At 39.9% G+C, this 27,537-nt stretch overlaps 1 protein-coding gene across 1 annotated transcript; it reads right to left on the reverse strand.

The window, feature by feature from the left end:
- On the reverse strand, positions 1–27,076 carry LOC112137257 (zinc finger protein 516). The gene is made up of 5 exons (XM_024259483.2): positions 26,802–27,076; positions 6,965–8,405; positions 4,419–5,657; positions 4,259–4,323; positions 1–181 (listed from the first exon to the last, which is right to left on the reverse strand). Exons 2-5 carry the CDS (start codon positions 8,259–8,261, stop codon positions 131–133), a joined length of 2,652 nt encoding a protein of 883 aa, XP_024115251.1. The 5' UTR covers positions 8,262–8,405; positions 26,802–27,076; the 3' UTR covers positions 1–130.
- Between the last annotated feature and the right edge of the window lie 461 nt (positions 27,077–27,537).

Below are 27,537 nucleotides of genomic sequence, written 5' to 3' on the forward strand. Positions count from 1 at the left end.
TCATGTTTCCTTTGCATATATTGTGCATCATTTAGTGCTTCTGTCCCTGTGACCACAACTTCCACGCCTCTTTGTTTTTTTCAGAAGTCAGGATTGTCCGAGCAAGAACCGGCGGGAGAGCGGCGGTGCTTCACGTTCCTTTATGGTGTGACCCTGAGGATGAGGAGGAGTGGCTGCTCATCTGTGGAGACAGGTTAGACAGTTTAGACCCACTCTGATGAAAACAGTGTTTTTGTTCTGATGATGGAGGACATTTAAAAAGAAAATTGTATTTCTATTACTGTGAATCAGGAGTAGACAGAAAAATGCTGTTTGAAAAAGAAGAATAACAATTCATACTGGGTGATATGGAAAAAATTATATAATATGGTATCGATTATCACAATAACGATATATATCGCGATATACCAAAATAAAGTATATTTTCAGTTATTCTCTGAAAAAAAATGACTAAACCTTCATTACTTACTTTTCTCTGACTTTATTTTTACAAGTAACATATAACTGCATAGTTACAAATGAGAATTTTTTTTTAAGTGCTAAACAGATTCAAGTTTATTAGTAGGAAAACTAATTTTTGCACAAAGGTTCAGAAATAAAAATAAACAAATAAAAACCACAGAAGAGAAATGGCATGATAGACACTTTTCTATCCCCCACATGACATGTATGGTCATATCACCATTACCAATTGCTTCACATCAGTGGTTCCGCCCACTAGTCGGACGCTACGTTCAAACCGTCCCGACAACATGCATTCAAGCGGACATTTCAAAGAAAAGACGTTTCAGACTTTTAGGTTCAAAGCTTTAGTGTTCACACGTCGCTACGCAAGTTTCTTTGATCATTTTAAGGCTCTGCGTACAGCTACTGAACACATGTTGAGAGTGAAACCAGGTCAATCTTTAATTAGGGATCAGATTGTTTGGTTCATGCCTTTTAATTCATTAAAGTGCCAACCATTTGGAAATTGATTATGGAGGAGAAATTATTAATCGCGGTTTGTGCCCAGACAGAAATTTGTAACACCAAGTCTTTTATTTATCGGAATAGAGTTTTAAAAGAAAGCAAGATTCCAGAGATTTGTACAACTTTGACATTTCCCAACTGCAGGTGGTGGGCATGTAAACACTAGAAAAAGAATTAGAAGAAGCCCCTCCCTGCTCGTCCAGTGTGAACACCACGGGCTAAACACAAATTCAAGAACTCTCATTTAGCGCATTCTTGAACATATGTCAAATGTCCAGTTTGTACAGAACTAGAGGTGAAATTCTAATGCCGCTCTCCAGGAACTATGTCCTAGAAAATGACATTTTTTTTGGCTAAAAATGGCAAAATCATATCGAAAAAGACATTAAAAAACACTTACACAATGGATCAGATGATCAGAGTGCATCTTTATCTTGTAAACATTTTTTCATTAAGTCAATTATTTTGCTTTTGTTCACAAATATTTGTATTAACTACTTTTTTCCAGATTAGTTATGCATATGGTTTATATTTAAAAAACACTTTTTTCTGTTATATTTTAGTATTAATTTGTATATGAAAATATTATTATATTTGCTATTATTTTAATTAGTATGTATTTAAGGTTTTTTTTTACTTTTGAATATTTTACTTAAACAGAAGTAGACATTAGTGCTAATGTATAAAGCTGTTCTTAATTTAAAATTCATAAACCCTTTAACACTAGAGATATCGCAGACAACACCTAAATATTCCATATTCTTCATTCAAGTGTAATCAATGTAGTTTCTTCTACTGCCCCTAGTGGAATGATGATGTACTACATCAGGGGTGTGAAACTCAATCGCACAGGGGGCCAAAATCCAAAATACACCGTAGGTCGCAGGCCGAACAGGAAAAACGTTAATTGAACACTATAAATTACATTGTTAAAACTTTAAAAGCGTAACTTTTTAACATTACTGTGAATAAAAACAGGCAGAAATAGTATTTCAGAATAAATCAACTTAAACCTTAAATAACTTTTAATGTTTTACTGTAAAAAATATATTTTGTCAACATTGTACAAGTTACACAGAAGCGAAGATAACATTGGGCCATTAATATCAATAAAATAAAATGATCTGGAGGATAAGATATAATTATTCAGAGGGGCGGCGTTTTCTTGTCAGAATCTGTTGGAATTAAGCTCATTTTGTAAGCAAGTAAAGAGTTATGGTAGAACGCTAAAGCTTCAGACACTTAAATTCTACCATTTCGTCTTGACAAATGTTTATTTTTATCCTTGTTTGCCTCCCTCTTGCCATTTTTCCCGTAGGTCTGATGGGATCAGTGAATCTGCCCTCTTACAGACTGGAACACTGTCCATCAGTATCTTAAAAAGCCGTCCACACATTCCTTTAAGGGGGGAATAAAGAAAGCAGGAGCAATTGTAAGTTGCCTGGGGGTAGGCCTGACTGACAGGTTGAAGGCACACCATATGGAGACTGGCTGGATTTTACCCCGAGGGGGGGGCAACGATGTCTCGGTATTTTTTGTTTGCTTCATCCCTGTCAGCTTTTCTTGCAGAACGAGCGGGAAGAGACGGCCAAATTGTGGGAGCTAACAGACACGGGAACATATAAGGGGGCACATGTGTAGATAAAATGACAGACAGTGTCGGACCCGGACAAATACAAACAGGAGAGCGGACAGACACAGCTGGTGAAGACGGAGGGGTTTCTGTGCTGTTCCTCACTAACTGACTGGAGGGTTTCTAATTAGAGCACGACCTGTGACAAAAATGATGGGAGGAAATCTCTGTGCAGGTTTGGTTAGCATGTCTGTGAACATACTGTGTGATATAGTGATGACTGTGCTGCGAATGTTCACGCTGCGAGACTGACATGACAGTTTTGTTGTGTCTTACAGGAAAGTTTTTCAGTTCCAGGAAGTAATTTACAGCCAGACTTTAACTGTTCCAGCAGATAATTTACCCACTTTGTTCATAAGTAAAATGATTTACTCTAAAGGTAAACCCAGTGTAAGGTATTGGTAAAGTACTGGATTTAATTGTTTAAACATTTGTCTTCTCCTGCAGTTCACCTCTCACAGAATTGTTGATTTTTTTCCTGTGTAATTTAGCTTTTTTTTTTTTTTTAACAGCACAGTGTGTTGCATCCTGATTGGCTGCAACGTATGTCAATCAACCCGTCTGATCTCAAGTGCCACGGATCAGTAACATAAAAGCAAAATAAGTTGATCAACTTGCTATGCAGGTATTTATTTTCTTTCACTCCCCCTAGTGGCAGAATTGCGCAGGCCGGTCATTTCTTTAAATAACCATAACAGTTATGGGCTGGAAACTTGCTTTTTTTCCCTCAACATGCTTATATTTTTTTCTCTTCATGACTGGGCCAGATTGAACAATCCGGCAGGCTGGATACGGCCCACGAGCCGTATGCTTGACACCCCTGGAGTAGTCAGTATTATGGATTGGAAACTTTGTGTTTCAAAAACACCAACAACGGCACCACAGAGGGTGAACTGCTTTCTTCGCACTAAGGAGTTTTTCTACCATCATAGCTGCAATGGTCTCTGTTCCCGACTAAGTCAGGGCATTACTGCATTTATTTAATTTTGTGTTTTTTAATATAGCAACTGAAAGCACTTTAACTTTTTAATTTTTTTTTCATTTTAGATGCAAATTGTAATAATGCGATTTTTGGTCAATATTTGGATTGCTCCGTTTTTGTACTGTTTTTTGATGTGTTAACCCTTTAACACCTGAGCTCCAATGATTATGTTCTTTGGTTTATTGTAATGTTTTACACGATCACGCCGCTTTCTCCTTCAGAAGCTGCTGGAATTACGTTGATCGTGTTAACGGTTGAAAAGTTACAGTATGTTAAAGATTTAGTGTTTAAGCGTCACCGGCGACGCCTCAAGTGTTAAGGGTTAAATCAGAGCTGATGTTTAGTTTTTTCTTAATTGTTTGTGATTAAAAAAATCCCCTTTTGTCAAATTTACTACTTAACACCTTGACGCTCCAGCTGCGGAGCAACCACCCAAGTTGCTCTGGAATTTATTCATTGTCACATCATGGATGATGTTGAGCGAGTAGCTTGAAAATGTATGTTTCGGAGATCTCTACAGAGGCACCGGTAAGCACATTGCTGTGTTTGTTTTCACCAGATCTTTCAGAGTCTCTGGGTTCTGTGTGCTTCACTTGTGCAGCGAGAGCTGCACCTGAGGGCCGTTTCAATCTAAGCCCCACCCGGTATTCAGTAAATGACGGATGGAGACATACTTGTTTAGAGACTTCAGAGGGAGACTGAACTTCATTTCCAAAACTTCCATTCAGCTGCATCATTGCTGGAAAACAGTAAAGAAACAAGATTAAAGAAATCAAACATCTTGTACTGATTGTTGTATGTTTTATCTATTAAAAACCTGAGTTTCCTCCTAACCTTGTGGATCAAGCCGTGGATCTACGAAGCCCCAGTGCTGATAAAGAGCTGCCAGATCATGTGGATTGTAGTTCTTCAGGAGGCTGAAAATGTCCGTCTCCGCTGGTGCTTCTCCTGTCGATTCACTGTTTCCCTGAGCGAACAGAAGTGGATCTAAATACGCCTTTCCTCCCGATAGCCTCCACATCGACCAAAGATCCGGACCCTTTGGACCTGAGGAGAATTCACATGACTTCCTGCGCGTGTAGTGTCTGTCTGTGTTAGAAGAAGAGCCGCCGTGGTTTCTGGCCAGCATGAAGCCCAGTCCCTCCTGAGGGAAGATCCCCTCCTCCGGAGCCATGTTTCCTCTGGGTTTCAAGCTGCTTGTAGGTTGTAAATTAGGGACACTTTTGGTTCGGGCGGCGTTGTTTGACAGCCTACCCTGAGCGCTGGAGGCTTTACCTCCACCCTCCGCCGCTCGTTTTTGTTCACCAGACTTCCTTTGAGGTTGAAGGCACACCTTAGCGCAGGACTGAACCCCATCAGGAGGGCAGGGTTCCTTCAAACAGTGCTTGGACTTTGTGGTTGAGTGCTTGCTGCTGCCTTGGCTTTGGATTCCTGGCGGTAAGGTACGCTGAGTTCGCGGCCCGGGTAGAGACGGGCAATCTTTGCCTTCGAGGAACGGCGGCGGCCCCGTACGTCTCCACTGACACAACCCGGCTTTGGAGCTTTTGAGGCTGTTCATGCACGGAGCCCACTTTGGTGCTACGGAGCTGTTGCTGTCCACTTTGTGGGAAACGCGTTGATGGATCCACAGAACTTCTGGATAGTTGGTGTTGTGGGAGCAGTACGGGCACTGATGTCTCACAAGGTCCTCCGCTCTCACCGGACAGCTCCGGCTACATTTTTCCCCAGTCGCTAATAAAGAAAGATTCAAAAGACTGACGCCGTCAACAGTGACATTTCTATCAGCTGTTACCTCAATCCAATCTGGCTTTTCGGTCTTGATGGTTGCTTTTGTCAGGTCTTGTTCAGGAGGATACGAGCAAATATTCCAATATGGCTGACTGAGCAGCACGCTCCGGCTCCGGAGGTAATCCATGTATTTGGAGGATTTGGAGCCACTTCTGCTCACATTGTTCAAAATGGTGCTCTGTTTGCTGTAGAAACCCAAATGCTGAGTGTGCAGATGAGACCTGAGCAGAGAAGCTTCAGCGGTGTGGAAATCACAGTGCTCACAGGAGAAGAAGGACTTTTTACCTGCAGGTAAGAACAAAAGACATGGAATGAGTGATGAGCGATAAAATTGTCAGTAAAGTTGTGATTCTTGAGACAAAAACCTTTTGTTAATGTCATCTAATATCTTACTTTTCAGTTAAGTTACTTTAATTGTAAAGTGAAAGTTTCCCAGATTGGCCCAAAGATTGGGTTTAGAACTTTAACAATAGTAATTTAGCAACATCAAACAGCTTTTTTATCTAATACGGGGCAGTCGTGGTGCAGCGGTAGGGCGGTCGACACCTGATCAGAAGTGGGCGCGTTCAACTCCTGCCTTGCCTGCCCATGTGTGGGCAAGACATTGAACCCCGAATTGCCTCTGGTGGGAGGTTGGCGCCAGTGTTCGGCAGCGGAGCCACCACCAGTGTTTGAATATGTGTGTGTGAATGGGTGAATGGGTCTGTGACTGTGAAGCGCTTTGGGCCCTGAAGGAGGGTAGAAAGCGCTATACAAGTATACGCCATCAATACATGTGTGCAAATCTTGAGGTTAAAGGAGCAAATTTTAGAGCAGGTCACCATGCAGTGGCCTTTTGGGATAAGTGACAAAAGTCTAAGTCACACTGGAGTATAAATTGAAATGTAGGACACATTTATAACAAAATACAGAAACAAGAACAGATATTTCATCTTGAAAGGCAAATCATACAGTAAAAACAGAATAAATAACAATAATAGACTTAATATTTGTACACTTTACTACCATAATACATTGATGCTTATTTAGCTTCATGAAATATTCTAGGTGTCTAATATATTAGAGCAACATATGAACAGTTCTTCAGATATAGCATATAGAACATTCTAACAAGTCAACTAAACTCTGTACATCACTTCAAATCACCAAATATGTTAAGTTCTTCATCTTCTGAGTTGCTTTGGAACAACTTCACCAAGTAGAACGTAAAACTGAGCAGCGATTCTTCTTCTTTTTCTTCTCTTCTTCTGTGTTAATGTTACTGCAAACACTCAAACACACACCTACACTGCCCTCTAGTGGTTGTTTTTTTAAAAAAAATCAGAATAAGTCACACCACCAGCCAAATTATGCAAAAAAAAAAAAAAAAATTGACTCATACTCTGAAAAATATGGTACTTAGAAACTACATGTTTGTTCTTTGAGAGATGATGCTTTTGAATTTGGAAATCAACTATTTTACAATGATAGAAGTCATTTTTTGAGAAATTTAATGCGCATCAGTTATTGAAAGCTTAAGTTGTTTGTAAATAGGACAAAAAAAGAAAAAAATGAATTGGGGGGGGGGGATTAACAGTTGTTTTGTAGCTCACCTTCTTTATCTTGATTACTGAAGCTGCCCTTGGATGAAACATGAATCTCTTTAATCTTCTTTGTTTGCAGTGCTTCGTAAAAGGCATGACCGAGTCCGTTTAACACAATCCGCTCCTTCTGGCACACCTTCTTGTCTCCACTTTTGCTGATGTTGTGCTCCTGGCCTGCATCACACTTCCTCTTCTTCACGCTGGAGTTTGGCGTGTCAATCTGCTTCCTCTTCTTCTCCTGTTTCAGAGGAACATATTCTCCCTTCTCCGTGTCATAGGCCACCTCTGCATCCGCCAGTCTCTCCTCCCAGCCGAAGCATTTCTCCGAGGCCTCCACTAGTCGCCCCCTTGTAGCTAATTGCCACGCTTGGTAGCTACAAACTGGGTCCAGTTCCGGAATTCTCTTGGCGGCACTTCTCTCCTCTGGTCTGTCCTCGTGTTCAGCACATTTGAGGTGCAGGCTTTCTAAAAAAAGTGTCTTGTCAGCATTCATGTCTGAAATGTCAACAGCTTTGAGCGTTGAATTCTGTGAAGAGCCCTGCTTGAGTTTGTGTAACTTTTCATGGATCCTCAGGGTCTTCTGGTCTTGGAAGAAATTACCGCAGCCTGCACAAAGCTCGTAGCGGCACTCTTCGTTAGTGAGTGACGCCGGGTCCTGGAGAACCCCGTTGATGGTGGCAGGCGGGTTGTTGATTTTGCTACCTTGCAGCTGCGCTTTGACCCGGTGAATGCGCATGTGGCTTTGCAGGAACCACGCCTGGCGAAAGCGGCGGCCGCAGATGCGGCAGCCATGATCCTGGGAGCCGTGGTGCCTTTTGAGGTGAGACTTGAGTAGCAACAACTGGGGGAAAACCTGCTCACATATGGTGCAGGAAAAAGGGCCGGTCTCACCGCCATCTTTACTCCTGTCTTTTTTGGTTAGCTTCTTCTTCACCTTCCCGTTGACGTTATGGGCTTTGTCAGGTGTGCTGATGAATTCCGGAGCATCCGCCGTGTCGGCGTGATGTTTCTGTCCTTGGTCTGCTTCCAGCTCCTTGTCACTGATGCTATGGTTCAGCAGCCCCAGTTTATGGCTCCTAATGTGAGCCTTCAAGCTGCCCTTCTGAGCCGTCCTGTGCTCACAGTAGGGACACTTGTACGGCTTTTCCCGGGTGTGTCTTCTCATGTGCTGCGACAGAGAGCTGAGCAGGGGAAAGCTGCGACCACACACACCGCAGGTGTGACATGACGGCACATCCTCCTCCGGCTCCACTTTTGCACTCGCTTCGTGTTTATGAGATTCAAGCTGATTTTCTTCCGTCCCCATCACTTTTAGCAGTACAAAAGTCAAAGTTGGAATAAATAAATCCTTTTACTAATACGTTGATGCTTCAGGCGTTCATCAGAAACACGACAGAAGGTCTAGTTTCCATCTTGATCCTGAGGTCACATGAGACTGTCATGAAAATACCTGGAAAATAGAAGACACAAATAAAAATTATACGTTTGTGGTATTTCATATATTCTAAAGTTTCATAATACAAGAACAGTTCTGCTGCATTCATCTAATTAATAAGACATTTTTAGATTTATAAACTGTTTTCCATTTAACTGAAAATATTGTCCTAATTCTGTTTTATTGTTCTGAAAAGGAAAAGCTCCAATTGTTCTGCTTCTCCTGAGAGCGTTTCAGTTTGGCCACTAGGGGGCGATCACGCTATAGCATTACATCAGCAAAAAATCTTTAGATCACAAATGGTTTCCTTAAAATAATTTGGAAAAGTCATGCCTGTGGGTAAGATGTTCATTTAGTCAGCACTGAAAGTTTACGTTGACTCAACGTTAGCATTAGCTGTCCAACGAGAAATCCCATGATACGTTGGCATTATTTTGCTTTAAATCTCTGCTTTTTTGGATCAATTACTGATCTATTAGGCTTAGATCAATTTAGATGAATTAATCAACTTTATCAACCCAGCCTTAGTTTTATGTAGTGGTAGGTTTTTCTTTCCATTATTATTTTTTCCTATTTTTTATATTCTATTTATATACTCCTTCTATGTCAAATTAAACCAGACCAACTTTTTCAGCTGCATCCTTTAGCACCTGTTTACCAAAGGGTGACTAGAAAACAGAAAAATTGAGATAATTCAGTAGAAAAACTTTTAGTGGACTGTTTTTATAAAAAAAAAAAAAAACAACAACAACAAATTAGTAATTTTATATAATACTTAAAAGTCTGACAACACTAAGCTTAAACCAGAAAGTGGAGTTTTCATACTATTCTGGTATTTGATGATGCCCAAAAAATCATAAAATTATATTTTCTTGACAGATTTCAGTTTGTTCATGAGAGAAAAGTGTCTATTCTCACATGGAAAAATGTCATTTTGTACCCCAAACCTCCGTTCTGGGCATATTTACTTTTTAATGTGTTTCCATTTCATAAAAATTTCATTAGTACTATAGGAGAACAATAGTACTCTTATAAAACAGAATAAGTCGTATGCATCTAGAGTAAAAACTGGACACTATAATATTTTATGTTTTAGTGTCACTCTCACTCCTTCCTTCTCTTTCCTGTCTTTGAAATGCAGTGACCCATCTCTTATAATCCCTGAATGAACAATAGCATGACATCCTCAGCTGCAGCAGATTATGAGTCTCAGTTATGAAATATTTACCGAAATTGTTCTGCACACTCTCAAAATCAGCTCCTTTGGAACCAAAGCTTTTGTGCCAGGATGCATTTAAATCTATTCACAAAAATGTTATTACAGAACAGAAGTGTTTTAAAATGTAATCAGAAAGATGTTACAGGGGTAGTTTGGACAGGTATTTTGAGATACATATTTTCCATATAAAGAACTGAATGATTACTGTCATTCAACAGTCTCAGTTCATTTATTTTGTCTTTTTTGAGGAGAGTTTTTTTTTCTTCAAAGTTTTACTGTCTAAATCAATCCTAAATAGGCCTCACGGGTCTATCCATCTTCAGTAGGTTAGATACTGTAACAGTCTACTCAAGAGACTCAGTAAACGTGCTGTAAAACAGCTGTGCTGCCGTTCCTCCAGGATGCTGCATCTCGGGTCCTGACTAAAAACATGGGAACATGATCACATCAGTGCTGTTCTCTGATCTTTCCACTGACCTTCTGTCACTCACATAACAGACTAAATCAACTTTGCACGTGTAGCTTCACGGTTTTACATGAAATGTTGCTCCGACATAAACCACCTCTAAGAAACTAACGGATAGACTTTCTGCTGGTGTCCAAAGTCTGAACTAAACAGTGAAGCAGCTTGATTGAAAAATTCAAATCTATACTTTTTAGATGAATCCTATTTGTTATTTATTGTTTGTAATGATTTTTGGATGTGCCTTATTATTTTAAAGCTTTAATATTGTTTTATTAAAATGCATATCCCTGTTCTTTAATTCTTTTCTTCTGTAAAGTACTTTAAGTGACTTTTATTATTAATTGTGCTATTAAAAAACTGGATTTCAGTCAAATTAAGTAAACTCAGTCGCCAAACCTTTGAAATACGGACGTTGGCATGTTGTCAATAATCAATGATTGGTCAGAATCAGTTTAAGTCATCATTTCTATGGCAACCACTCTCACCAATCAGGAATAAGCTTTTTTTTATGTTTATCATAGTAGTAACGATAGCATAAATACAAATCAGGGTGAAGGAAGACTTTGTCCACACCCCTACTAATTGAAAGCAGTCTACACAAATAATGTTGATCCAATCTTTTAAACGTTCAACTTTTGTGCTTATATTGAGGCATCTTATTGGTCAGTTTATAACTCAGACTACAGAAAACATATAAAAGAACATGTTTAAAGAGTTATCAGGGTAAGAATAGTTATTCTGACAAATAGACTGTCAAGAGTCAGAGCTCTGTCTCCCCCTCGGTCACCGGCAGGAGCCATCTCTAGACTACTGATTGCACTACATCTCTCAACAACCCCAGCGCACAGTTCCTGGATGCTGCTCAGCTGTCTCTCATTTGCCAATCACCCACAGGACACTTAAGCACTGCACAGAGCCTCACATCAGTGTGAAGTATTGTTTGTGCCTCTCTGCCTGCATTACCAAGTGTTTCTATCTGGACCTGATCTTCTGTTTCTGACCCTAACAGAACCACCGGGTACTTCCTGTTTTTAACGTGAGGGGGGAGGAGTCACTCAGTCCAGTTCTAATATGATGCTGTTTTGTATAATTACTCTTTAAAGGCTAAACAGAGTAATATTAAAGTTAAATGTCAACTGCACACCTATGTTTTGTTGTACTGACATCCAGTTTGATTTTTTTGCTGCTTCTTCACTTGTATTTTTATTAATGGATTTTGTAGACCCTTTTAGCTAAAAAGTTTTTGCTTTAGTTTTACCTGTTAAATCATAAATCTGGTTCCTCCAAAGTTCTACCAAACCGTGACCCTCTTTGTTTCACAAAAGCTTTATAGCTGTACATATAGTGTAGTTTTCCCTTAGAGAAAACATACAAAGAGTTGTAGTTCTAACAATAAACAGTTTCCTGAATATTTATTTGGAACAAAAACCTTGATGCTCAGAGATTAAACTATTAGATTCACAGAATACAATGCACTTTGGGTAATTTGTCTGTACGAATGAAACTATGAGTCAGTGTCCCAACATACATGTCTGTTAGTCCCAGAGTTGTTTGAGCCCAAACTGAGTATGTGAGGTGAAGCATGAAGAGAACCGTTCAATCCTGTCCAATCAGGATCAAGCCCAAGGGGGCATCCTCTCTAATTCACGATCAATAATCCATTATCAGCAAACTTCATTTGGCAAACTCCCAGTCTAAGCCCTGATTCATATTTCTAAGTGTTGCTTTTCAACAGTTTTCCCATTTGACAAAGAACAGGAAGTTCTATGTTGTAAAAATACGAGGAAATGCTGCTTTTATGCGACCCCATTTACACAAATCCAACCCCTTGTAATTAAAATGACAAAAAATAATGACCACAGCTGCCAGACCCCCTCAGCTCTTAGACTCATATTAAAAAATGGATCACTCCAGAGCACAAAAGCTATTATTCCATTCCACATGAAAAAACGCACAGAGCACAGGCATGGTTAAACACGTTACTCAAGCGAAAATGACCATTTGTTGGGTTGTTTTTAGTGAAAGGAAGGTACCCTGGTATACAGCCAGCCGAGCAGTCTAAAGAAAAACCTGCTATTGTGTTGGCCGCACCAGAACTGTCACATCGCCTCATGTCTGGCCCTCCAGCCCTCATTAGGGGGTCGAGAGAGTGATTGTTAAACCAAAGAGGCCTGGATCCACACGTCACACTCTTCAAATCCATGTCTGGAGAAGAGGCAGCACAAAAAAAAAAAGACTTGTTTGTGTTTGTCAGGGTCAGAAGTGTAGGGAAAGTATGCTTTTAAGCAACAGAGTGAGTGATGGATGTAGGTTTCAGTAGCTAAGACTAACAAATCTGTCTACATGCGTGTCTCTTTGTGCTAATGCCGGAAAGGGTGTCGATTCCTGGATATGGAGGATTTTCGGAGGGCCTTTCGGGATATGGCAGGTGTTCTGTAGGCAGACGCTATCAGATTAGTGCACGGCCAATGTGGCACACTGTCTCTGAGAGGCGGAGGATATGCGAGAGAAACTGGAGGGTGGCAATTAAGCGGTCAAGGTTAAGGCGAATATAATGAGTTAACACAATGGGGATAAAGTCAGAGAGCTGAGGGCAACAGATGGGTATAAACAGGCCATCAGTATGGAGCTCGCCACCTCTATATTACGAGCTTATGCCTTTGTCGCTACGGCTTTTGTGTTTAGTCTTAATAACACTTTTGCAAATGACTTTTATTTCAAGTCTTCATGTACTCCCTTTTATTGTAGCTAAAAAAAAACATTGTCGAGTTGTCTTACCTCCATCCCCCCTCCCCATCAATTATCTTTTCAACCTCCTCTGCTTTCATTCCATAAACCCACGATGCTTTTTAGAGGATCAGTAAAGCAATTCAGCCAAACATGTTGCTCCGGGGCTCCACTCGTTTCTTTTCACTCCCTTTTCCTCTCGCTTTTCTTTGGCAGATGAATAGGCATGTCCAGTCAGCTGTCCTCATATTGATTCATCCTGACGTCCAAACCAGCTCAGCACAAACTCCCTATGGTCAGGGCATGGATGCTGAAAGCTCGTGTTGGTGTGATGTGTGTGTGAAAATGTCTGCTGTTAGTGTGTGTGGCTCACTGCTGCAGCAGATTGGAAATAGCAGATATCTGCTGCAGGATGCATCAAAACTCCACAATTTTTTTTTTTCTTATAAAAAGATGCTTTCTTTGTACTCTTCTGTGCATGCAAATGTTCCTCTTCTACTGTGTGTGTGGGCCGCTGAAGTCATCCAAAAATTCACATCCACAAACCTGTGCCAACATACCCCTGACTGGAAAATAGCATGTGACTGTCCTTATGCTTGTGTTTCAAGCCATACTCACTTGTTAAGCCTCACCTCGCATCTACAGATTTGTGGCCAGCAAGCCAATAGAACAAAACCAGAACAGACCCAAAGGGTGCTTCTTCTGCTGAATGTAGTTTTGACATGAAGATTATTTTAGCGTTACATTACACATCTGCCCTCAAATAACTAATTGCCAGTGTATAAAGCATGTCATATGTACAAAATATTTCCTACAAAAACTGTTAAAATGCAAAACTGTGAAAATATGTATTTTTATTTCAGCACCTACGAACAAAATACCTTCATGAATAAGAAGCACTTTAGGTGCATTTAAAAGTCTTATTTAAAAAAAAAAAACTGCACCTTATATATGGAATAATTTAAGTTGTTCTTATTGATGTCAAAGCTATTGCAAGAGGTGCACTGCGCTATGTCAAAATGTATGGTTGGACGTTATTGTGAATACGCCAACGCCCGAGTCATACCGGATGCGATAGCGCCGCGAAGCGGCGCGGAACGGAGTGCGCTTCCATTCGGCGCCCATGTTAACCTAAGGCGTCGGTCACACCAGATGCGGAGCGATGCGGAGCGACGCGTAGCGGCGCGGAGGGTCCGCAAGGTGCAGCGCAACGTTTCGGCGTCTGGCCTATTTTTTGCGCGAGCCGCGAGCATTCCACGTCAATACTGGCAGGAAGTTGCATCAAAATACATAAGAAAATCCGGTTTATTCTCAAAATAGAACTGGTTTTTCAAAATAAAACACCGCGATTGACAAATGTGATCATGTTTTTGTGTCTAAACAGACTGTAGAGATGAAAATAAGCATACAATCAAAACACACAGACACGCGTGCGCAAGAGCCCCCACCCCGGACACCACAGATCTCCGGAGCGGGTGTGCTGGTCTGCAGGGTTCTGGGAGGAAAAAAAGCAGAGCAGACGGGGCAGTGGGGGCACACTGGAGCAGGACATGGGGCTGCGTTTGAACCAGAGAGAGGCAGAGGAGCGGTTCTTCTTGGAAGAAACATCAGGTAATATTTTTAGTTTATTAATTTACCGACGGAAACACCTGGGAGCGGGTGCATGCACACAGACACACAACAAAACAGACAGACACGCACACGCACACAAACCGATCAATGAAGTGGGCCGACTGCGGAGTTGGGGGGCGGGGTCTGTGTCAACAGGGGGAGAGACCATCCCCTTTTAGCAGAAACACGGGGTGATGTCTTGGTTATTAACCATGATGGCAAAAAAAGCAATAGCTCTAGCAGAAGCGCCTGTCGACCGTCGCGGACAAAAATCGCGCCTGGTGTGACCAATAGAGCGCTGCGCACTTCGCTCTGCGCCGCTTCGCAGCGCTATCGCATCCGCTGTGACTCCGGCGTAATGCAGCTAACGCAGGATCAGAATTTTTTTTTTTTTTTACATATTCAAGGTTTTGAGTCAGTTTAATGAAAGTGATTTATTTGTTTTAGTTATCAGTCTATTTGTATGTATCGCAAACAAGTTTGGAAGTTACAGGTGTACTGAATATGCTAATTAGGCTAACACTTAAAAATTGGCTAACATATAGCATATGTAAGTTCCAGAATTACTGTATTTTCTGGACCATAAGCCGATACTTTCCTAGGTTTTGAACCATGCGCCTTATACAAAGGTGCGGCTATTATGTGAATTTTTCTTCCACTGTTAGGGGAGCTCTAGTCGGAAATAGAATCAAAAACAAGAGACAAAGAAAATCTATGTAAATCAGAATTGCCAACGCTACTTTTTCTTTAGCAGATAGGACACTCATGACAAATTATTAACTGGTAATTATTTTCAAATCCTCGCTTCTTCATCATGGAAATCCTGCAAAGAAGTTTGTGTGGTGCACATTTTAAGTTGAAGGCCATGGAGCTTGCTATCTAGGAAGGAAACCGCACTGCTCTACACAAGCTTAGCATCAATTAATCTATGCTGAGACGCTGGAGACAGCAGGTACATACTTGTACATTCACAATACAAAATTGTTCTCTACATGCAGTAAATATAACATTTTTCAACATAGATATCTGCGGCTTATAGCCTAGTGCGGCTTGTATTTCTTTTTTTTGTTTCTTTTTTCTAAATTAAGCAGATGCGACTTATATACAGGTGCGGCTTATAGTCCAGAAAATACGGTAATGTGATCAGGTTTTACGTGTTGCAAACAAGGTTGGAAGTTACAGGTGTAATGAATATGCTAATTCGGCTAACACTTAAAAACACAAGCCCTGGAGTTATTGCGATCAGTTTTTACGTGTTTCAAGCAAGGTTGGAAGTTACAGGTATTGTAAATACTACATGTAAAGTGTGACATTGTCTTACTGTGTTTCTTTTTTTTTATGTCTTACTAACAAGGTTGGGAGTTAGCATAGTCAAAGTAATAATTGTTTTAGCAGTATCCTTCTGCTTTTTTGTTATGTTGCATAATAGGTTGGTTGTTAGGTATTGTAAATAGGCTAATGCGGCAAAATTGTAACAGTGTTGGACTGTTTTTTTGTTTGTTTGTTTTTTTACGTGTTTCTAACAAGATTGAGGGTTAGTATAGTCCCAGTAGTCATTATTTTAGCAGTATTCGTCTGTTTTTTTTTCATGTTACAAACAAGGTTAGGAGTTAGGTATTGTAATTGGGCTAATGCTGCTAAAGTATAACAGTAACGCTCTGTGTTTTTTTTGTCTTTGTTTGTTTTTGTTTTATTTGTGTGTATCTAACAAGTTTGAGAGTTAGTATATAGTCCCAGTAATGATTATTTTGGCAATATCCGTCTGTTTTTTTTTTCATGTTACAAACAAGGTTGGGAGTTAGGTATTGTAAATGAGCTAATGATGTTAAAGTGTAACAGTGTCAGTCAGTTTTTTTTTTTTTTTTTTTACGTGTTACTAACAAGGTTAGGAATTAGCGTAGTCAAAGTAACGTTTGTTTTAGCAGTACCTGTCCGTTTTGGGTTTTTTCATGTTGCAAACAAGGTTGGGAGTTTATTGTAAATACATGAATGTGGTTAACGTCTCTGACTCTGTTTTTTTTTAATGTTACTAATAAGGTTGAGAGTTAGCCTTGTCACAATAACGTTTGCTTTAGCGATATCCATTTTTTTTTTACCTGTTGCAAACAAGGTTGGAAGTTACAGGTATTTAAAAATGCTAATGTGGCCACGGATTCTGAATGCCTCTTTTTTATGTTGCTAACAAGATTAGGAGTTAGCATGGTCAAAGTAACATTCGTTTTGTTGGTATTTGTCTATTCTATTCTATTTTCAAGCTGCAAACAAGGTTGGGAGTTACAGATATTGTAAATATGCAAACACAGCTTAAGTGTCACAGTATCAGACTAAGTTTTTTTTTTTTTTTTTTACGTGTTACTAATGAGGTTGGGAGTTAACATAGTCAAAGTAGCTCAGTATCCATGTTTTATTTTTTTCCATACTGTAAACAAGGTTGGTAGTTACATGGCGTGTGCTGAGTTACAAACAAGTTCTAGTGTGAACCAGGGCTCAAGTTCTAGTGTGAACCAGGGCTCACATGGCTAGCGTTCCAGCTCAGGTGCAATGCGGGAGTGGTCTAGCTACAGGCGATGGCTCATATTAGCTCCTGGTTGGCTGCAGCCACAGGCTCTGCTGCCGATCTCGCAAAACTCCAAACTCACATATGTTCACGCTAAATCCTCCTCTATTCGCTGCGGTTCAGCTGCGTCGTCTGGCGAAATTCGAACAAAACAAAACGGATTCGCAGTGACGCAGAGGCCGACCGCAGACGCAGGACGTGAATGTCTGCAGTGGGATTTCCTCTTGCACTTTTAAAATTACGTGAAGACTGCGGCGCTCGCATCGGAGCTGCAACGATAACCGTGTGAGCCTGGGGTTACTGTGAATGCAGTTATTAAAGTCTTACTGATGGACTTATCTCTGACTCTTTTTTTCTCGCTTTCCTATAGTGTGGAAAATACAAGTATACAAAAATGAATGAAGTTTTTGGCCCAAAAAAAATCTAGCTAGAAATGTACTACGCACTTCTTATGGTGATTAAAAGCTGCAACAGTTAAGCTGTATGTTAATATGCTTGATGACAACTCGTGAGATTTCCATGAATAAAAACCAGCATGACACATATGCTAATTATTTTATGCACGATTGCAGCATTAGAGCTGGTCAAACAGGACGGCATCATTTAACACCTGACTACAGCATCACCAAGAATTTTAACATCGTGTGGTGTTTGTCAAAACTCACTTGCTTGAAAATAAGAAAGAAGCAAAGCACCACTGTTCTGTGGTTGGGCAGCCTAATGTACCTAAAAGATTAGACAGCCATGAGCTCAACAGTCACAGTGTGCTCAAACTTCCACATCAGTGCCCATCCCCCTCCTTACCCAACTCCACACTTGGTTACACAACATTATACAGGGATTACTCTTCACTGCATGAGATGAGCTGCTCAATGAGTGGCCTTTTATCGTGGATGCCCTTTAGTGCATTAAGGAGCATCTATGACAAGACAAAGACCAGACTAAAGGAACACTGCCAGACATGCAGTGTTCCTCAAAAATTCACTGCAGTGCCATTTGAAACCAGAAAGGTAAAGGAAGCAGCATCTTTTGAATTATCTGTGTTTTATTTATTTGGTGAGGTAGGTGACAAAGACCCCATACTCTTTTTCAGTTTGGATTGGCTAGTGTGGGAGACATTGAAGCATAATCTGCTGGCATTAACTTGCTCTCTAAAAAAAGCACTCTCGACAGGGATTAGATTATCATGGCAAGGTCAGCTCAGACTCACCCTGTCTCCCTTTATGTGTCTCTATCACTCTGGATGGTGTCTTTTTACTGCATCGGTTTTCATCGTGCTCCCACCCAAGGAAGATTGTTCAGGGACTATTTTTTACTTTTGCTTTAGCACAACGTTACATTACATTACAATTACATTACATAACATTGATTACCTATTTTTTAGCCTGATGATTTTAGAATAGATCATTTTTTCTGTGGCGCAGTGGTTAGCGCTCTTTCCCCACAGCTAGAAGGCCCCGGTTCAAGTCCTGGCTGGGGGACCTGAAACAGAACCTCCAACTTGGGACCTTCCTGTATGGAGTTTGCATGTTCTCCCCGTGCATGCGTGGGTTTTTCTCCGGGGACTCCGGCTTCCTACCGCCCTCCAAAAACATGCTTCATAGGTTAATTGGTTACTCTAAATTGCCCCTAGGTGGGAATGTAAGTGTGTATTAAGGCTCTGCGACAGACTGGCGACCTGACCAGGGTATACCCTGCCTTCGCCCATCAGTAGGCAGGTTACACTTGGTTCAAACTGGATCCGGAAGAGCTGCAGAGTGGAGTGGAGTGCGCCCAGGATCCGCTCTATCCTTCAATTCACACCAGACGCACATTTTTTTCAGCGCAGACAAAACCAAATGAAGTCAATTCAGTCGCCATTTTTTCACAAAACGGGCAGCACCATGTTGTCCGTAAGCAATGATTGGTCCAAGCCTGAATCATTGTTTCTAAGACAACCACTCTTGCTAATCAGAAGTAAGCTTGTTGGAAGTCCACACTACTATCATTTGAAAGCAGACTCGGGAGAATCTGTCAACCAAATGTTTTGAAAGTTCGACATGAGATCACGTACAATAAATCTCTTAACCCTTGTGCTATCTCCTTGGGTCTGGATGAACCAAGCCTTAGATTGTCATGTTTCCATCCCATGACAAATGTGGATGAAGTTGGACAGGATTTAATGTCTGCATGGACACCAGTGAAAATCAAAAATCATTGAAAAAAAAAGTTAATTGCGCTGTCTTGTGGGGTCCAGATGACCTCACTCCCAATATCATCATACCCAGGATAGCACAAAGGTTAACCCCGGGTTTACACCACTAGTGTCACGGCTCCGTTGCATTGCAGGAGCAGACTAGCTACAGCTGATGGCTTACACTGGATGCTGCTCCAGCCACAGGTTCTACTGTTGATCTCGCGAGATTGCGAACTCACGTTGGATCACATGATAACTCGCAATCAATACAGGAAGCCAGACCCTCGTTCTCCAGTCATTTCAGAACACTTCTTTGTCGGCATAGAAAGGAAGGAGTAGTGCTGGATATCTATAATCAGCTTCTCGTCGTCCATAGTTATGACAGACAACGCTGTGCTGCAACACTCTTTGAGTAATCCGGAAATTACGTAATGTTTACGACACGCTGAAACCGGCGAGGTCAGTGCAAATTTTGTTTTATTTTGAAAATATACCAGATGCACTTTACATTCACTCGAGTGGTTTCCGGTTTAAGTCGTGAATAGCCCCAACTTCACAAAAAGTGCTGCAGATCAGCTGGATCGTCCATCAAAATTTTAACCCAACGAAACAGATTCGCACTGGCCGGTCTGCAGACGTAAAGGCCTACAGTGGGAGTTCCTCTCGCACTTTTAAACTTTCGGAAAGACTGCGGCGCACGCATCGGAGATGTAACGCTAGCGGTGTAAGCCCGGGGTAAGACCCAAGCTACTATTTGAGCACAGGGCCCTAGAAAAGCAGAATTATCTACTTTAGTAATATAACCCAAAATTTAATATCCATCCATGCAGACGCCAGGTCTTAAGAGATTAATGAGGCATCTGATTGGTCAGTTAACAACTTGTGTAACTTGCAATGCAGAAAAATATCGGGGAAAAAATGAGGATTGGCAAGAAAATAATTAAAAAGGTTGCAGAGCAAAAATTGTTATTCTGACAAACATTACAATAGTCTTTTATTTGTCAAAAGAAGTCTATGAGATTTGGGTTTCTTGGAGCCAGCAGGTATTTCCTATTTAGAACAGGAAGAAGGAGGGGTATTTCAATCTATTTCTCATATACAATCAATGGGTAAGATTTGGTACTGTCCCTTTAGAGACCCAGGCTCAAGTATTGCTAGGGTAAACAACTTATCAAGCAACTACAGATTGAAGAGATAAAACACAAACAGTACAGGGAGGGACATCAGGTCAGAGGGGAAATGTTACCAACATATTAAAAAACTGAAATTAGGTAGCAATCAGGTCTAACACAAAAGCATCTGTACTCAGATGGAACATAACACCTAAAATGGACAACTGGAACCTTGTAGGCAACTAAAGAGATACTTTAATAACCAGCTAGGTTGAAAGTCTAATAGGAAACACAACAAGAGTAATAATCATCAGTAGCTTCCTTGCAAACAGAGGCTGGAGACAAAGGTCAAAGCACCAAGATCAAACAAAGGTCCAGTGGAACTTCCAAACAGACAAAATAAAACGGTAATGGCTAGCAGTCGTGCTGGAAAAAGATGGTCATGCTGTAGTGATAGATGTACAAATCTCAAGTCATAGCAACATCAGGGAGAAAGAACAAGATGATCAAGAAATTCTGAGGGCTGGGAGAAGAGCTGCAAAAATTGTGGAAGGTGAAGGCAACAGCGGTCCCCTTGATAATTTGAAAACTCGGGGTGGTGACTCCCAAACTGGAAGAATGGCTCCAGCAGATTTCAGGAGCTCTATCTGAAATTTGTGTATACAAGAGTACAGTCCTAGGAACAGCTAAGATACTGTGACCTGAGAGAGACCTGACCATTTACAGCGCAAATTGGGATTTTTTTTTAACGCATATCTAAGCAATTATTTTCAAGAATCTTAATTTCTAAGAAAGTTTATCATATGTAAGATCTGTGTGTTTTAGTAGTATTTTTTCTGATTAAAGCAAGGATTGGACAATAGTAAGTTAATAGCTGCTTAGCTATTTTACCCAAGAGTCCCAGAATGACAGCTGGCAAGAGCGTCTGGATTAGGTTTCCCATTGGGGTATTGCATCTTTTACACCACCGCTTCTTTGGAGTAGAATGGGCCGATAGTAACCTGATTCCCTCAGACTCATCCAATCTCGTCTCTCACAGTCTCACTGGGACAAAACAGAAGGGATCTGTAAACGCCTTACTCATCCCTCCTATGTTCCATCTGGACACTTTGCCAGTGTTTGAACTCCAGATCATCCACTGGACACTTAAGAACAAGTTTCTCTAGTTATTTTTGTTTTCCAGTAACTTGTCTGACTCAGCACAAGCAGGACTTATGTTCTATCTGTTTTATTTGTTAATGCAAGTATTTAGTTTCAAGGAAGATATCATCAAAGCTTTTGGAAAAGTTTATCTTTTTGTTGCACTCTTGAGCTGCATATTAATACTCAAATACAGATTTTAATGCTTTCTCAAACAAATCTAAAAATCAAATACATGCTTTGTATTGCAATCAAAAAAAAATTCTTTAGAATCCTAAGATATGAAATATTTGGTTGTGTTTTTGCAGAGATCTTCTGGTTTGGTTTATTATCATTCTGTTTTTTTGTTTCTTGTATCACACTAAGCCTCTCCTTGGGGTTTAGCAGGTGCTTGTCAGATTTCATGTTTATCTAGATTCCTGTTTTATTTTGAAACTCTGTTCTCCTTGTGTCTAAAACTTGGCTTGCCCTTGCAGTAAGTCGGGCATCAACTGATACACAAGAATTTTGAGTCAATTAGCAGGCAGGCATAGGTGTTTGTTGCTGTAGGTAGTAAGAGATCAAATTGCGATTCTTTACATGTTATAACCTACAAATGCTAAATTTAAAGAAATTTAAAAGAATGAAAAAGCAGCACCTTTTTATCTGTAAAATATCAACAATAAAAGTTACAGAAAAGTTTCATTGATTGCAGTATATGGACTAAAAGATGGATGAAATTATCTTAAAGTCATCACTTTATTTTAAAACAGCTTGACCATCATTACAAACAGATAAACTCCTGAAAATTTAGATGCATAGTTGTATCATTACATAATATTCTTTTGGTCAACTGTTTAGGAATTTAAATGGAGTTTTAAATTTAAAAAAATACAAATTCTGACTGACTATAATTCTGGCAACAAATATTTTAGTGCAATAACAAATCATTTTAAATTTAGTAAAAATGTAAACAGTCTAGTATGGAGGAAAGAACTTGAGCCATGACAGCTGGACTCACTCTTTTCTTCTTTAACAATATTACCACTCAAATTAGATTCGAAGAAACATGTTTAAAGAGGAGAGGCATTCACTTTTTTACACCAGAGCTTTTGCTGGCGACATCTAAACAATGCATATTGTAAATCTCTGACCATTTAAAATATCATTGTTAATCAGATGATTCTGATGCGGAGAAAAGCGTCTCTTCATATCGACCTTGCGTTGTTATGCCGCTGCTTTTCTATGGCACAGAATTGTTGACTGCATCAACGATTGAAGAGTTACAGTAGTCGAAAGACTGTCAGCACTGAAGCTAAAGCTCAAATGGTAAAGGATTAAGTCAACTTCAAATCAAGGTCCCCTTAATGAATGAATATCTTCATTGACAGGAACTTGGGCTTTAACACTTAACTCTTCAAAAAAAATGTTCTTAAGTCTAACAAAATGTCAATGAAAATTCTTGTTTAACAATTTCATGTCTTTAAGCAATTATAATATCTTGGTTTATTGTCTTCTCTTCTAGAAACACATCCCCACTCATCCAAGCAGCTTAGTCAGTCTGAGTCTAACAAAGGAGAGATCATATTTACAGGCTGTACTCGGACTAACACTAAGATGTAATCGTTTGTCATCCAATGTGCAGAATGTAAGTTGACCATTCACACATTATACTGGTTGTGGTGCCTCTTGCAGTCCTTTCCGGAATCCGAAAATTAGCAGGACTGGCAAATTTATATAATCAACCGTCGCAGACGCAGGTGAGACTCTACTTGACATTCTCCACCCATTCAGACCAAGTTCACAAGACAATCTTGGTAGACAGCAGGTTGAGAAACCGGTTTCATTATTTTATAGGAACTGTATTTATTTGCACAAATTATCATTGCTTTGAAATTGCTCTTATGAAGTTTTTATACCAAATAGATTTCATATTTTATTATTCATTTATTATTTAGGCAGTTAATTAAATCTCTGTTTTCATTACATTTCTCATCAACTTCCTGGTGTAATGTTTTACAAACTTAGGCACGATACAACTAAAAACAGACTCTGCTAACGGGTTAGCATTCCTCTGAATCCAATATGAGGTAATCATAGCGGAAACAATGATGCACACTCAGCAAAAATGAATACATACTTTTTTGAAGGCAGATTATAATACTTTGCAGCTTAGAGTCTTAGTGCTAGAGGAGGTTTTTTTGCCAAATTGCTCTATTTTATGTCTCATTTCTCTGCTTAAGTTTTTATTTGTGAGATTTTCTTAGCATGTGTCTTGACAAATAAGACTTTTGATGATATTCTGATTTAAAACAATGAAAACTGCTGAGATTTTAAAAACCTTAATGGTGAAGATTCCTTTCACGGGATTGAAGAACTTTATGAATGAATTTATTTTGCTTTTAAATGGAGGTTTTGACTTTGGAGTTTAATAACAGGGCAAAGTATTAATAATAGTTACTGTAAATCAGATCTACCTTATGTTTCAGAGTATAAGTCATTATTTTTTTGCATAATTTGGCAAGAGGTGTGACTTATACTGTATGTGATCAATATTTGCTACTGACGGCAATGCATAAGAAGTGCTGCTCAGTCTTACCCGATCTTGACAAAATTGTTTCAAAGTAACAAATAGGATAAATATATATATTTTTTATTTTGTGATTTAAAGAGATATAAAGAGTTTAGTTGACTTGTTTGCATCTTCTTTGGTCAATGGCTAGCTTAATAATTCTTCAGATGTTCCACTAATATACCAGTATCCTTCTATGTTTCATGAGGCCAGATAAGTATCAATGTGTTACACTAGTCTATTATTTTTCTCAATTTTATTATTGAGATTAGCCTTTCAAAATAAAATTTTTGTTCTTTTTTCCATAGTTTTGATAGTTACATTTCTCCCCAAAGTGTGACTTATACTCCAGTGCGATTCCTAATTGATTTTTTCTTATTTGTTAGGCATTTTTTGTTTTTGTTACCCAAAAAATGCCTAACATTTTGAGATAAATGTCTCACGATCAGGGGCGCCATAAGGGATTTTGGGCCCCATAAAAAAATAGAGGCAAACTTGCATTAAGGTCCTTTGTGGGCCCCCCTCAGTCTGGGCCCCTAGAATCAGCCACCTTCTTCCCCTCTTTCCGGCGCCCCAGCTCACGATATGACACATATCGTGACATATCCCAAGATTGTACCAGAACAATTTTCCACTTAGTATAACTTAGAAGTATGACTTAGAAAAAAAACTCTACCTGAATATTAATGCTCTTTTCATTGTAATACAATGACCAAAATTAATTTTAATTAAAGTTTACCATGCATGTGTGGCATTTTTCTTATCAAAGAGAACAAATGTAATGAGAATTACATTTTGTTTTGGCATTTCCTCTTAAATCGCTGTCAATCAAACTGTCGCAGACAGGTTCTGTTTGAATAAATAAGCTTTCTGTACATCTGTACATTTCATTATTTTCCCAAGGACTCTGCTCTGAGAAACCAATGATTGAATGTATTGATCATAGCAACATCAATAAACATTGAAGAATTAGCTAAGAGTCTTTGGTGAACTGGAAGGAGAAAGAATCAGGTTTTTGGAGGAAGATCGGTGCACAAAGATCTTCACTTCCTCGTCCGAGCCGACATCAGGCTCACAAACGATACGGCTGGACAATACTGATATCGCTTGATGCTTTTATGTAGCAGCGGTGAAGATTTAAGATTGCGAAACACAGAGCTATCATAATCAGACAGGGGGGTGGGACTATTCAGCTCAGCACCAAAAGCCACACCCCCTCAGAGGAGATTATGGAAACAGAGGTTTCAGATCAACGTGAAAAATTGCTTTTTAAGACATTTAGGTTGTGGGATTTTAGTTAAAAATGTCATAATCATAATTAAGACACTACTTTGAACGTTTTTTTTTTTTGTTGTTTTTTTTTTTAAATGGTCATAGGGAGACTTTCAAGAGCATGGAAAACAAAAGTAAGACACTGAAGGATGCTCATATATAACAATTAAATATCGTCTTGTCAGCATTTTAAGTTGATACAAGTATCTCAAAGTGAAATATTGCAGAATGGAGTTTCCCCCACACCCCTAGTAAAATAAATAAATCACATATGTTTATTTTCTTTGTCATCACTCTGGCCTTTTCATTTTAGCTCTGGTGCAGTCTATATTTCAAACGAGTAAATAAGTAAATGGTTCTATTGAATTTACTTAAGGAATCAATGCACCTTGTAGTCAGCCACTCAAAGTGGAGATGGCCTAACCCCTAACATCCTCCTGTCTGCTCCGTCTGCACCCATCCCCCCTTTCCACCAACAAGCCCCCGTCCAGACCCCCGTCTCCTGACCTAATCTAGATGATTAAATCATTTTTCTTTAGCACAAATTTTGTCGTAACCCACCTCCCCGCCCTCCTCGTCTCCTCCCTTTTCTGCAAACTCTTGTCTGGTAGTTGTGTCACACACCCTCCCCTATTGATCGCCATGCTGAGGAGATTACCCTAATAGCTGGGATTACCTCCCCACATGTTGGTCGGCCGCATACTCCAGGGGGAGGAGGGGTGAGCCGAGGCATGGTGCATGTCAGGCATGATGTGCAAGTGTATGGAGGGAGGGGTGGAGGAGCAAGAAACAGCAAATCTGGAGCGATGTGGTTTATTACCAGAGAGGACTGCAGGCATAAAATTAATATCACATCTGGATATCAGCAACATGACACAAAAAGAAACCAAACATCATAAATAAATGTTCATAGATGATGTTTCCCACTGAGGTCAGCAATAAAAAGTCAGTAACATTAATGGATCTAAGGATTAAACCACTACAAATGCAATAGATTGTTTTTAGAAGTATTAACATATAATTATAGCACCAAAAATATATAGTTTGGTTCTATTGTTTAAAACAATCACCTGTCTTCCATGCAGTATAATGAGCTCTGGCCCATCCACATGTTGGATAAGTATAATGGATATCATAGTGTCCAATATGACCATTATTTTGAAAAGTTATCTGTATTTATAGACATATTTGATGTGCTGAGCCCCACAGAGGCAGAGAGGGCCATTCAGACAGTGCAGAAAGAAGGAATTCCGTTAATCCGCCGCTGATCCGGTACAATGGCAGCCTTGTTGTCTATCCCGTCTGCACTCACCTACCACAAGTTTCGGGAAGCGGGATCCCGCGCGGCGCGGCGGGCTATCAGCAGCCGCGCGGCGGGCTATCAGCCTCGCGGGACGACCGCGGCGTTCTTTGAACTTGACCGACAACAGTTACAAACACTAAAATTAACGAGCAAACCGGATGTTTTTTGGTACTTTCGACTTAATAAACTAATAGCGCTATCGCTCTAAAACACTGCGGGAGGCACAAATTCTCCCATTTCCCCCCTCAGATGACAGTGGTTTCGCCTCGTCCCTTACCTTAAGAGTTACGACAGGCGGCAGGTCGTTCCCGGAGGAGTCCCGTCAGAGATGAGACAATGGCAGGCTTCGTTCAGATGATAAACACGGTGGAATCGGGCCGCGGTTTGTTTGGAGAGCACCGCAGCGCCTCAAACTTCAGTGTAATTCAATCACAGCGGTGCACCTGAACCGCAGTCTTCTTCGGCTCCTCCGCAGCGGCGGTCCTTGTTGGGACATGAGTGACGCGAGAGATAACGTTATTAACGTTAATAACAAGCGGCGCGAGGATCTCTGCGCGCGCGCGCCGCTCTGTCTGTCCTGCGCGTGCTCGGACTTTCAGCTGAGATGGCAATAGTTTGAACCAGTGGTTTTGTTTTAATTTTTTTAACTAACTGGCACAAAATTATTAAGTTTATGTCGCTCCATTTCAACAAAAAAGCTTTTAAAATTACTTTATAAAAATATAAAACAACAAAATAATAAAGTTCGATTAAAATATTGAAAGAAATGTAAACATTTAAATAAAAAAATATGTAAAGACATCTCTGAAAATTATAAATAAAAATAATTTTAAAATCAGCTGTTTAGTCAAATGGTATTTACTATTTGACTTTTGGGTGACGTCATAAAGTTGAAATTATCCAAGAAGCAGTGTTTGACATGGCTGAAACATAAACTAGCAACTTTATTTATGGAAACATGCCCTAAATAACATATTTAAAAGAACTTTTTTAAGACCCACTCCAAAGAAAAT

Source organism: Oryzias melastigma, linkage group LG11 (genome assembly GCF_002922805.2).
Source record: "Oryzias melastigma strain HK-1 linkage group LG11, ASM292280v2, whole genome shotgun sequence".
Lineage (NCBI taxonomy): Eukaryota > Metazoa > Chordata > Actinopteri > Beloniformes > Adrianichthyidae > Oryzias > Oryzias melastigma.

Bases quoted from the DNA above. Each gene is read 5' to 3' on its own strand.
- LOC112137257 (XM_024259483.2), bottom strand. From the start codon at position 8,261: ATGGGGACGGAAGAAAATCAGCTTGAATCTCATAAACACGAAGCGAGT. The intron at 5,658-6,964 runs GTGAGCTACAAA...TCTTACCTGCAG, and splicing joins CAGTAATCAAGATAAAGAAG to GTAAAAAGTCCTTCTTCTCC. The intron at 4,324-4,418 runs GTTAGGAGGAAA...ACTGTTTTCCAG, and splicing joins TCCACGGCTTGATCCACAAG to CAATGATGCAGCTGAATGGA.